This window comes from Carassius gibelio, chromosome B4, assembly GCF_023724105.1.
Source record: "Carassius gibelio isolate Cgi1373 ecotype wild population from Czech Republic chromosome B4, carGib1.2-hapl.c, whole genome shotgun sequence".
NCBI classification, from domain to species: domain Eukaryota; kingdom Metazoa; phylum Chordata; class Actinopteri; order Cypriniformes; family Cyprinidae; genus Carassius; species Carassius gibelio.
The window spans coordinates 2,613,703-2,627,016 of record NC_068399.1 but is presented as its reverse complement, the minus strand read 5'-3'; the positions used below and the strand labels follow the sequence as shown (position 1 = coordinate 2,627,016).

General features: G+C 38.2%; 1 protein-coding gene across 3 annotated transcripts in view; it reads right to left on the bottom strand.

The window, feature by feature from the left end:
• Window positions 1-11,899, bottom strand: part of LOC127955912 (NACHT, LRR and PYD domains-containing protein 12) — a 44,694-nt gene extending 32,795 nt beyond the window's left edge. Inside the window, exons 1-6 of one of the 3 annotated variants that reach the window (XM_052553542.1) lie at window positions 11,739-11,899; window positions 10,667-10,858; window positions 2,450-2,566; window positions 2,288-2,374; window positions 2,127-2,195; window positions 13-1,819 (exon numbers count right to left, since the gene is read on the bottom strand). In XM_052553542.1, coding sequence (XP_052409502.1) covers window positions 13-1,819; window positions 2,127-2,195; window positions 2,288-2,374; window positions 2,450-2,546 — 2,060 coding nt within the window. In that variant the 5' untranslated portion in view covers window positions 2,547-2,566; window positions 10,667-10,858; window positions 11,739-11,899. Of the gene's footprint in view, window positions 1-12; window positions 1,820-2,126; window positions 2,196-2,287; window positions 2,567-10,666; window positions 10,859-11,738 lie in introns of all 3 variants that reach the window. The other 2 variants (XM_052553540.1, XM_052553541.1) reach the window with 2 other exon arrangements.
• Between the last annotated feature and the right edge of the window lie 1,415 nt (window positions 11,900-13,314).

Here is a 13,314-nt window from a genome sequence, read left to right as displayed (position 1 = left end):
TAAATTACTCACCGTGCTTTTCTGCAGCACCTCACAGCTGGGAGGAGTCTCCTGAAGTTTGAATATACAAACCTCTTTGGGTTGAACTTGTCCAGCACCATCTCTGACATCAGCAGTATGTAGATCATTACTGTGCACATTGAAGATGAGAGGTTTCTTCCTGGATCTTCATCTGAACTGAAGTAGCTCTTTATTTCCTCATAGAGTGAATGATCTTTGAGCTCAAGTAAGCAGTAAAATAGGTTTACTGAACTTTCATCTGAGATGTAGTTGATGTCTTTTTGTAATTCTTTAATGTGTGCACTTATTTTTCTGATGCTCACACTAGTGTCTTTAGTGTTTATGATCAGGCCTTTGAGCAGATTTTGACTGGATTTCAGTGAAAGTCCCATCAGAAACCGCAGGAACAGGTCCAGATGTCCTCTCTTACTCTGCATTGCTTTTTCAGTGGCCCTCTTTGTTAATTCATGAAATGTGACATGTCTAAAGAAGAACTGAAGCTTTTGTTTGAGGGTAGTTTGTGAATCTTCAAAGAAAAACTGAAGCTCCTGCATGTTCTTGTTGAGGTAGCAGATGAACACATGCACTGCAGCGAGGAACTCTTGAACACTCAGATGCACAAAACAGAAGACATTTGTCTCATAAAGTCCATTTTCCTTCTTAAAGATCTCAGCAATCATTCCTGTGAACTCCATGTCTTTACTCACATCAATACCACATTCTTCCAGATCTTTCTCATAGAACACAATGTTTTCCTTCTGTAGCTGTTTAAATGCTAGCTTAGCTAATTTCAGAATCATTTTTCTATTTGAATGTAAGAGCTTTGTGCGTTGTCTTTGTTCTTTTTCATCGTACTTCCTATTCTTCATGTTCATCTGTATCAGTAGGAAGTGAATGTACATTTCAGTGAGTGTTGTGCTGATGTTCTCTGCATTGTTGTTGATGAGAATATCCTGAAGTACTGTGGCTGTTATCCAGCAGAACACAGGAATGTGGCACATGATATAGAGACTACGAGACATCTTAATGTGTGAGATGATTCTGGAGACCAGACTCTCATCTGTTATTCTCTTTCTGAAGTACTCCTCCTTCTGTTGGTCAGTGAATCCTTGCACCTCTGTGAACAAACCCACATACCGAGGAGGGATCTGATTGGTCGCTGCTGGTCGTGATGTCACCCACACAAGAGATGATGGAAGCAGAGTCCCTTTGACCAGACTTGTAAACAGCACATCTACAGATGCTCTTTCCTCAACAGTTTCCAGTGTTTCGCATTCAAAGTCCAATGGCAATTGACTCTCATCAAGTCCATCAAATATAAATACAAGCTTACATTCCTCATATAGCTTTGATTTCTCCAGGTCCTTTAATCCAGGATAAAATTTCAGCAGAAACTCATGGAGATTGACCTCTCTGTCTTTAATCGTGTTGATATCTCTGAATGGAAGCAAAAACACACAGTCTATATCCTGATTGGTGTTTCCTTCTGCCCAGTCCAGGATAAATTTTTGGACAGAGACAGTTTTTCCGATGCCAGCGACTCCCTTGGTCAGCACAATCTTCTCCTCATCGTTTTTCCTTAGTTCAATAAATATATCATTGCACTGAATTGGTTTATCCTGTGTTTTTCTCTTCTTGAAAGCATCATCAATATTATGAATCTCATGTTCCTGATTGACATCTTTCATATCTCCCTCTGTGATGAACACTTTTGTGTAAACAGCCTTGAGATCCGTGTTATTTTCTTGGTTGCCCTCAAAAATATATTTTGCTTTCTTCTTCATGTTGTTTTTGTGAGTTCTCAAGAAGTTATGCATCTCTATGAATAAAAACACATAAATACGATTGACAAAAAAAGCATTAAACAAAATGTATATATACTTTTTCCTACCAATATGATCGTTATAAATAACTGTTGCAGACAGATTCAATTTATACTTTACAGTCTACCCCTAACAACTTGATTTTTAATTTTACAACTTCTGAATATGTTTATGTTCTTGCCAGATGACTTGTTGGATTTATTCAACCATGATGACCAATGTTAACAAAAGCAGATGAATGCTGGAGTTATATTTTCTCGTTTCCATTTACAGTCAGTGATTGTTATTTACTTCAGATCTGACCTGAATTAGCTCCAAAACGGACAGATGTGTTCATATTGACATCAGCCTGAGCCGTGAGAGAAACACTCGCTGAGAAACATAAATCACACAATCAAACCGTTAGTCAAACCGTCAGACTGGTAAACAATCAATCATATTACAGTCAGTGATTTAAACATTACCTTTCTTGTGTTTGTTCTCTAACTGTTCAGCCAGCTCATTATGATTCATCTTCCTCAGGGTGTCAACCATGATCTTCACAGCTTCTTCTGGTCCAAAACACGCCACTATCTTATCCACTGTTTTTAACCTATTTGCATTCTTAATTTCAGACTTTGATATACCCTCATAATCTTTCTCTAAGTGCCACTGAAACTCCTCCAGTTCATCTTCTACCAGCTCCTTCAGTGATTCCATGAGCAGATCTTTAAAAGACGCCATCGTCCTTCACCAATTAACAGCTGCAGAACAAGAAGATATTATTAGGATTATAAAGCTGTGAGCAGAGGCAAATTGAATATTATTAAATGATTTATTTTTGTTAGCAAAAAATTAGAAATGTATATGATACTGTAAGTGTAGAATAAATAGTATTGATTCACTGATTTACGATTTGCCCGGAAAACACAGAATATTCCTGGTGGTGTTTATACACTGAGGGTGCTGTTACCCAGTGAAATGTTGATCCAGGAAGTAGTAAAGGACTGTGTAAGCTTTGGATGTGCTGATGGAAGCCATCTACTGTATCTTTGCCTTGATCATTGTACTGAAAATGATCTAAATGTAGTGTTTGATTAAAAGGCGATGTTCTCATCCTGTCGCTCAGGTTTTTTTTAAACCTACCCACATTGAAGAGTTGATTTTAAAAAAAGAATGCTTGAATGTAATAAAACTTCAAAAATGCTTATAAAGAGTTAAAAAAATAACAAATCACACTTTTTTCCCCCTGAAATTAATCATGATTAAGATTAATTCTACCTTCTCTAAAGTTTTTAAATAGTTTTTTATTGCAATAATTTCAAAATTTTCAAATTGATGTAGAAACAATATAAGACTGAAGTTAAGTATCACTGATATCAATACTACTGATGTCTCTATGATTTTTTTCCCTAATATTGTACCATTCACTATAGTCATTCAACTTTATAATATAATTGTGAGCTATTAATCCGAACACTTTTTAAACTTTAAATAATGACAACTTTTAAACCCCATTTTAATAAATGTCATATTTATCTGTACTCTTCACCAAGTAGGAAATAGAAATAAATTGAATTAAGTTATCAAACACTAAATTCTGGATTAAATATAGATGAATACTTAAAGCTACACAAATTATTGAATTCCTCTTCTTTCTTTTGTTCATCACATCACAGCTGCTGGTTATTATGTTATTTTGGCTGCTTTAAATCCCCTTGATATTACTATTTGCGCCATAAGTTCACAGGTCTGCGGATAATTCTATAGGTAGACGATTTTAAGGCCAAATCATCTAGTGTGTGGGTTCAGAGGATTATAAGGCTGAAAATCACTTGAACTATCTTCATGTCCGTCGTCTCCCATGGTTTTAAAATCATTTAAGATTTGAAAATTATCAATGTATTATATTTTACATTTATTCATTTAGCTGACGTTTTTATCCAAAGCGACATACAATTGCTATATATGTCAGAGGCCGCACGCCTCTGGAACAACTAGGAGTTAAGTGTCTTGCTCAGGGACACATTGTTGTCTCACAGTGGATTTGAACCCGGGTCTCTCACACCAAAGGCATGTGTCTTATCCATTGCGCCAACACCACCCTTATATATGTTATTACTAGTGCTGTCAAAATCAATGTTAACGTATGCAATTATAAAAATTTTATGGTTTAACATGTTAAAAGTATTTTACACAATACAGTTAACGCAGGGGCAGAGGTAGAGTAGCACTCCTAATAAGAGATCGACCGATATGGGTTTTTCTATAGCCGATGCCGATGTTTAGAGGTCAGGGTCAGCCGATGGCCGATATGTGCTGCCGATTTTTAGGGCCGATATCTTGGAGTTTTCCCCTTGATTTGCATGCTAAAATGTCACACTAATAATAAGTGGATGCACAACACATTTTTTCTAAACCTATCATAATTTATTGAGCACTGACTTGAACCATCTCTTCATTCATCTTAATTTAGTGCACTAAAATTAATAAACTGACCAAGTATTAAATATATAAAACAGGTAATATATATATATGTCAATCATTTACATAAAAGTTTTAGAGCATTTACATTTATCAAGTATAATTTTTCAAGTTTGTTGGAACATAAATGTAAACTTAAATATACATTTAAATAAATACAATTTTAGAAATAAAAATCAATTAAACTGAAAAATATAAAAAAATAAATATATAAAAAATAAATAACAGTAGTGCTGCAAAGACACTAGCAACCAGCAACATTTGTGTTTGGTATAAATGACACAGGACATCTAAAGTTCATTCTAATTTCGAACTTACATCGCAGTCTGTTCATTATTAAAATAAAGTAGAGTCAACCAAACATTTAAAAAGTTACACTGGTCAGTTTAAATACACCCTATACCGGTCCTCTTTGCTGTTATGCAAAGGACGTTTTTGCTCATGTGAAGAGGATGATTTTTCCGTCTAGTTTACATTAAAAAATATTATAGTTTAACATTCAGATACATTGCGAATATGGAAACATTTTGATATGTGCAGAACGAGACGTGAGCAATAACCTCCAAATACATCTAGTCAAACCCGCGCTCCCTCGTCCTCGAATGGACTTAGTGCACATGGCATAATATCTTCTTTTTTACATAATAATAAGGACTTCTGATCTCCCAGTCTGCTGTGATTAAGTGAGCAGTTATCGTCACAGAGCTCTCCGTCCCCCTGGACGTCCACCCGTCTTTCGTGAGCGCAACAGAGGATGCTCGGGATAGCTCATCCACAACTTTTTTCTTCTCCTGTTCATAAAGATCTGGCACAATCTTTTCACTCTAACCTCTTTCCTTCATCATTATATCTGACAGGGAAGCCAAAATGCGCGGGGCGTTCAAGCTCCTCCGCTCGGCATTATCACTGAGTGTGGACTGAACTTGAACTTTTTTTTTTTTTCATAAATCAATCCGCGGGTCACGCGTATGCCGAACTGAAGATATTGATCTGAACGGATCAAGGATCAATGATGATCCGTTGCACCACTACTATAGTGTCATTTGAAAACATTGCAGTTGCGTTTCAAAATACAACAACGAGCACCACGAAACCATTTAAAGAGGCGCATTCAGCGGTCTCCTTGACAGAAAACATTCAGCAAAGTAAAATGATCTCAAACGTATGGCACGCTCTCTTCATTTTATCAAACGATCATAATCACATTTATTCATTTTACAGTCCTGCTACTAGCATTTTATTAATACTAAAACCCCTTTAATTCAGGTGAGAAAGCTTTTTTTCCAAGTGGCTTTTGCACATAATAATAATACCGCTGCAGACGCATTTTGCAGCATTAAGGTTATTGCTTGACCGTTAATTTAAACGACGATCGATCATGGAAATTATCAAATATTGACATCCCTAAATACAAATGATTTGGATGGAAAACTGGTTATTGTCTGCATCAAACCATGCTTCCGAACACATGTGATTCACCGTTCTGGGCAGCTCCAGGACGTCTGTCTCTAAGAGCGCGGTGCTGTCTGTGAGTGGGGCGGAGTAACGGAGCCCTCAATCACGCTGCAGTGTTTGTAAGAGCTGACAACTTCTCCACCCCATTTACAGAGTGAAATTCTCTGACTACCTTTATCTCGCAGGTCTGTTGTTGAATCTTCCAAAAGCTTCACATGCAGTGGCAGCAGCAGCACTTTCCACCGCGCCAATAACACGGGGCTGTCCGCCGACGTGCCTGACTTTAAATCGGCGCTACTAAACACGGATATCGGCCGATGCCGATATATTAAAAAATGACAAATATCGGCCCGATATATTGGCCGAGCGATATATCGGTCGACCTCTACTCCTAACTGCTTCTTCTTGCTCTTTTTTCTTGAGAAGAATTGCATTTATTTTGACGCTGAATGTCTTAAGACCTCATCTAAAGGTAGACGTGCACTCCAACTTCATAAAGTTATTATAAAAGCAATTAAAGCTGCCTTAGGGGCCGTTCACATATCGTGCCTAAAAACGCGTGGAAAACGCTAGGCGCACCGTTTTCTCCTTCTTTCCAAAGCGCTCGGGCAGTTGCGCCCCTGAGGCGTCTGCCTTTCCTAAGCAACCATAACGTGCTCTCTCCATTTTGACGCGGAAATTTCAGCAAAGGATAAATGGATTTGCAGCTCTAAAAATCGCTTGCAGTAGCTCTGCTACTAAATTTATTTAAAAAAGGCAATCCATATACAACTGATCAGGTGTTCCTTCATCTTGGCTGAGCTTTCAACATTGTTACGGGAAAGGATGAAGTTGATTGGTTAGTTCTTGTCACATGATCCGCGGTGCACTTGCGGCATTCTGAAAAGTTGAAATGTTTTTAACTCGATGCGGTGTGGACGCGTCTGGAAAAAACGGGCGTGTCGCACCGCGTGCGCGGCGCTTCCATTATGAGCGTACCTACCGCGCGCCTACATTGTAAATAACGAATTTGAGCACGCAAAAGACACGATATATGAACAGCCCCTTAAACTGTACATGCATGTAAGTATTTCTTACATATGACTCACATTTAGGAACATGTGCACTCCAATTTCACCTCAGTACCAAGCACTAGTCAAACAAGCACAGAAATGGTACATATGATGAGGGAGTTTCAGTAGAACAACAGTAAACAAATTAACCTTATAATTATTTACCAAATTATATTGTGCTGGAAGCATATGCTCTTCAACTGCACGTCATATTAAAGTGCAAAAGAAAATGCAAGCATGCAATATCATAGTAATGTCATCATTTACCAAAAAAGTATTTAAAGCTGCCTTAAATTGTACATGCATGTTAGTATTTATTACATATGAGTCACATTTAGGAACATGTCTCTAAAATGCAATGGTAAAATGCAAACTCCCTGATCTAACTCACCCAATTTAACTCATCAGCTCATTAGTAGAGACTTTACACCTGAAGTGGGTCAGAAAAGATAAAGAGTTGTGAGGAAATATGATGCCTGTCAGACCCGCTGTAATAGATCTTAATTTCCCAGTTTTAGAGTGGTTTTAAGAGGAAGCAGAGTATAATGGATTCTGCGGTTATTCTGGAGGCTGTGAGACAGTGTTTGAGTCTTGTAGTAGAGGTAGTAGTAGAGTTGTCTATTTTATTAAGAATTGGTTTTCTTTCTGTTACTTTTGAAAGATGAGCGATAACCAGCCCCACCCCACCTTAGTTTTTCTCTCCATCTTAGCACTTTTCATGAATGACTACACTATTTTTAATTGTCATTTGTGACCCTGGAGCAAAAAAGCAGTCTTAAGTCTCTGGGGCGAACAATACATTGTATGTGTCAAAATTATAGATTTTCTTTTATGCCAAAAATCATTAGGATATTAATTAAAGATCATGTTCCATGACCGTTGACACTCATGAGTTAAGCACTACCACAGTTAGACCTCAGGAGTCAAGTCAAGTCACTGGTGATCTTCAAGGACAAAGTCAAGTCACCAATGATCTTCATGGGCAAAGTCAAGTCACCAGTGTTCTTCATGGGCAAAGGCAAGTCACCATTAATCTTCATGAGCAAATGCAAGTCACCATTGATATTCATGAGCAGAGTCAGGTCATCAATGATCTTCATGAGCAGAGTCAGGTCACCAATGAGCCTCATGAGCAGAGTCAAGTAGCCATTAATCATCATGAGCAAATGCAAGTCACCAATGATCTTCATGAGCAGAATTAGGTCACCAATGATCCTCATGAGCAGAGTCAAGCCACCATTGATCTTCCTGAATCCAGTCTAAACTCTGTGGAACTACCAGAGCTTCTCCACATCTCTGCTGAACTTCCAGAGCCTCTCCACGTCTCGGCCAAACTCTCTGAGCGCTCGACTGATCCTGTCGTGGCCACGGAGGCCACCCTTAACTTGTTCATGTTCTCTGTTTCAGACTTGCCTATGCAGACTTGCTCTCATGTATCATCGATCCCACTGTGGTGGTCTTCTGTGCCGCCCTGGTGGGCTTCTGTCTCAGCTGCACAGCTGTGGTGGCCTTCTGTGTACAAAAATATTCTCGTAGCTTTCTAAAATTATGGTGGAGACCCTGATGTTACATAAATTATTTTAACAATTCCTTGCTACAGTTCTGAGCCTTGATTATATCATTAACACTGCTGTCTATGGAGGGTCAGAGAGCTCTCAGAATGACATGAGGGTGAGTAATAAATGACAATTTTCTTTTTGGGGTGGAGCAGCCCTTTAAAAATCATAGACTCACTAATAAACAGTAAAATGGGAAACAGGTTTTACAGCATTTGACAACAATATCAGACTGAGCAGCTTTCTGTGTTTTACTTAGACACTGTCGGGTTCGTTTGAACTACCAATTTAGAAATTAGATTTCTTACAATATTCACAATCGTTTGTCACTGGGTAACTGTGATAATTAACCAGGTAAATTAAAGCTTGATTTTGGTGACCTCCTTTTAGAAGAGATTCAAAAAGGAGCTAGAGCAAGAAAGTCAAAAGACAAAAGAAGAAAGTAGGAGTGGGCGAATCGATCTAAATATCGATAGTATCTGTCACGATCATTAGATGGAGTGCCCATGAACTTCAGTAGAGGGCACTCCAATCAGGACCATTCCACATCAACCACCAGATGTCACTCGAACTCTAGCACCTCTCATCTGTTGCACCACACCCGAACTACATTCCCCTGCATCACAATCACTCTGCCACACCTGCACATCATTCATCAGCCAATTTCCTTGCCACACCTGCACCTCATTTACACACACATATAAGCAGCACACTCACTCTCACTCTCTGCGAAGTCTTGATTTGCTGTGTCTGTCATTTCCGAGCGTTTTCCTTGTGTTTGATCTCTCTGTACCTGACCTTTGGATTGTTTATACCGACTCTGATTATCTGCTGCCTGCCCCCGACATCTGCTTGTTTCTGTTATCGATTCTGGTTTTCCCTATATACCTGACACCGTTGCTGATCATTGCCTGTCTGACCATTCTCATTAAAAGTTCTGCACATGGATCCTAACCTCTCTGTCTCATCATTACAGAATCAATGCCAACACTAGTATTGGTATTGGATCGATACAATTGTAATTGAATCGATATTTTAATTTAAATATCTCTCATCTACGTTCATTATACTTTGCTTGTGTCTTCTACCTCTACAAATTTAGAAAATACGCTGCTTTCACATCCTGGCCCACTTTGCTACTCCACCCCCTCCTGCTGCTCTGCTGTGATTCGTTGTTGTGTCGTCACGTGACTCACTGACACAACGCGCCAAGGAGCAGTGAACAGAGTGAGAGTGAAGCTGATAGCACATTCAGAAGGGGGGCTCAGGGAATGTAATTGCACAGGTATATTTGTTCTTTGTTTGTTCTTCAGTAACAATTCTGTGCACGTTATTTCATTTGCTTTTAAAACAAGAAAAAATATTTTTTATTTTAAAAGGTTGTAAAGAATTCATTCAACAGTGCCTAATAACTAATAATTTTTTGGTCTTCAATACATTAATAAAAAATATTGGCTAAATAATTGATCATTCATTCACCTCAGAAATAATGACATAGACCTACTGCACTCCCCTGATTGAATTGGTTAACTTTAATTTGGAGTTGCAGTCTCTTGCAAATTATATAAAAGTTTTGAAATTGCAAACTTCTGTTACAAAACCAGAAAAGCCTTAAAAGCTAACAGTGAGATTTACAATTTGTTAGATGGGACACTTAAAAGGCAGTAATAAGGAATGCATGATGTTAAAATTTGCTCAACAGTTAAACCGGTCAGGTATTCCTGCTTTTTTGCTAGCTGAATGATGATTGTGGAAGGAAGCGCATTATGCAGCTATGTTGTAGTATGGACTTTCTTTCTAAAAGTTGTATTGCGATATGTTTTATCCTATCATAAAAGAAATGATGCTATAAAGTTTAGAAATAGTTATTTTGCTTAGCTTGTAACGGTTTAATATTAAAACTAGATATAGATTAATTTACTTTAATGGAAGAAAATAAAGCAGCAATTACTTAACATAAACATCTGCTGACAAAGGGTTGATACAAACGGAAATGTCACACTTCCTGTATCATTAGAAACCTGTCTGTGAGTGCGTGCGTGCGGATGTGTGAGTGTTTTTTCACCAAAAAAGGCATCCAGAAAAAAGGCCGTGTTTTTTTTGAGACTATAAAATGTAATGGTTTGAACATCCCTCACTGCATCTTGGGGGTGAATACTTACGCTTTTACTATTTGCTTCAATTATTGTTTAAATAAAGCGAATGACCAATGACACATATTTGCTTCAATTATTGTTTAAATAAAGCGAATGACCAATGACACATATAAGATGACACACAAACAGTACATGAAAACAGCTAAAGATGAAACACTCACCTCAAATAATATAATGCAGGTCTTTCTAGTTCCTCCTCTGAAACCGTTGTGTTGAACAGCAGCTCTGAAATGTCTTTTGTCCCCGTTTTCCTTCGAGGAAGCGGGGTGTGACTCCGAAGACAGTTTGACATAAACAGTCACACACTCACTCTCATCTGGTTTGTTATTCAGAAAGATTGAAGCAAACTGCTGCTGAAATGCACAAATTATAAAGTGTAATGGCAACTACATATTTGTAACGATACTCAGCAGTGTGTTGAAGTGTCTGACTTAAATAGTCCTCCTGATTGTTCCTAGGCAGGGGTTATGAATATAAATACACAAAGTAAACAAAATAAATACAAAATATAAAAGGGTTACTTCACCCCGAAATTAACATCATCTTATTAATTAGTGCTCTTATCCCATCCAAAGTGCACAGACACACCCCATCCAAAGTGAACACACACAGCAGTGAGCACACACACACACACACACACACACACACCATGAACACAATTTTTTCAGCTGAGGGTTCGGTGCTTTGCTCAAGGGCACCTCAGTCATAGTATTGAAGGTGGAGAGAGCACTGTACATACACTCTCCCCTCACCTAAAATATCTGCCAGTACTAGACTCGAACCCACAACCTTTTGGCCAACCTTTAAAGTAAACTTTAATGTGATAAAAGTCGAAGTTGAATAGTCGCTTATGATGTTATTAATGAACAAATAAGTCTGGAGCTGTGACAAACACCTTGTGCACAGCTATGGCATATGACACAGCACTGCGTACATGGCTATTGCTCCTATAACAGCTCATTTTTGTCTTTGGGTCACTATATTTCTCACAGATTTCAGCTTGTCATAAATCAGATACAGATAAAGTAGCACACAAGATTACATTCATATGAGAGAGACTCAAAAGCAGACCCGAAACAAGAATAGGCAGGGTAAAAGACTGAAAAGCAGAAGTCAGTGTAGAAAAAGAGGAAGTCAAACAAAAAGAAAGTAAAAGATGAATACAGATGAAGTTAATCAAAGATTATTATTTCAAAATGCAATTTTGGAAAATTTATCAGAAATTCCACTTACAGTTTACATTGATATTTTGATATCCACAAAGAATAAGTAAGAGCACTTGAAACTGCAGTTTGTTTTGGTGGTCTGTTTTAGACATTCTGCTGGCGGTGTTTAGCTTTGCATAAAATTAAAGAATTAAAGAGAGCGCACCCAGATGGGAGGAGGGATTGCACACTCCATCTGTGGAAAGGAGCGAGTAAGAAGGGAGGAGGGATTGCAAAGAGGCAAACTCAGTAATATCTGACAGAGATCATGATATAATCTAACAGTTTCCCCAATTTGTTTAAATAATAGACAACATAAAGGCCCTTTAATTCCCCTTGTCTTAACATTAAATGATCATTTTTCTCATTTGTCACAACCTGGCTCAAGGGTCATGACAGAAAAGGGAACGAGGCAGCATAAATAATCAAAAAGTGATTTATTTAACAAAAGAGTCACCAAACATAACTATTTGAATGCAGACGGTAAGTCTCCGTAACACAAATAAACCCAAACAAAATATAGTAGTCGGCGTGATCAGGCCATGGATGACATCTGGATTGCAGAGAAGAGACCTCCCGAGTAGTTTGACCAAGTGGAGCTTTATCTTCACTAGTTCACAGGTTCCAGGTGCACCCAATCAGCGATCACCTCAACAGAACAAAGATAATTAATCACACAAGGGCCGTCACACATTCCACTTAAGATCAGCACATTCAACAATTCTATTTATCAAGGCACTTTCGAGCATCCTTTACCAACTTGTGAACCAAGGCAAAAATCATTCTGAGTAGTCGCTACTACTAGGGTTGCCACCCGTCCCTTAAAATACGTAATCGTCCCATATTTGAGAATAAAATAGCGTGTCCGTTCTGAATCAGTACGGGACAGGGTTTGTCCCATATATTCGGAGTTGTCTTCAATGCAGCATCTCATGCAAGTCATTCCACCGGCATTCTGTGAAGACTCGTCCTATTCTGCCCAATTGGGTAAGACTTGCTGCCATCGTTGGATTGATTGGTTTGTTTCAGGTTCACGGCCAATCAGAGTCGGAGGAGGGCGGGTCTTTTGGCAGAGAGTTGATTTCAAAGAATGGCAGAGGCTGACCAGATACCCTTTGCGTCCAGCGCTATAACGAAAGCGGAAGCAGAAGTACCGACGAAAGTGGAAAGAATCAAATACTTGTGTCAGCGGAAATGAGTATCAAGCACAATTTGTTGGTGAGTGTTCTCTGTTGTGCACGGTGGCTTTTCAGATGTGTGACAGCATGCCTCGGGAGAACAATATTCATACACTTTACAATTAGGTTAATTTATTAAACATTAGTGTATTAACTAACATGAACAAACAATGACTAAGAAACACATTTGTTACAGTATTTATTAATCTTTGTAAATGTTAGTTAATAGAAATAAAGCTGTTCATTGTTTGTTCATGTTAGTTCAGTGCATTAACTAATATGAACAAGATTTTAATAAAGTATTGTTAAATGTGGAAATTAACATGAACAAAGATGAACAATTGCTGTATAAGTGCAGTTCATTATTCGTTAATGTTAATTAATGTAGTTAACTAATGAACCTTATTTTAAAGTGTTAGCGATTCG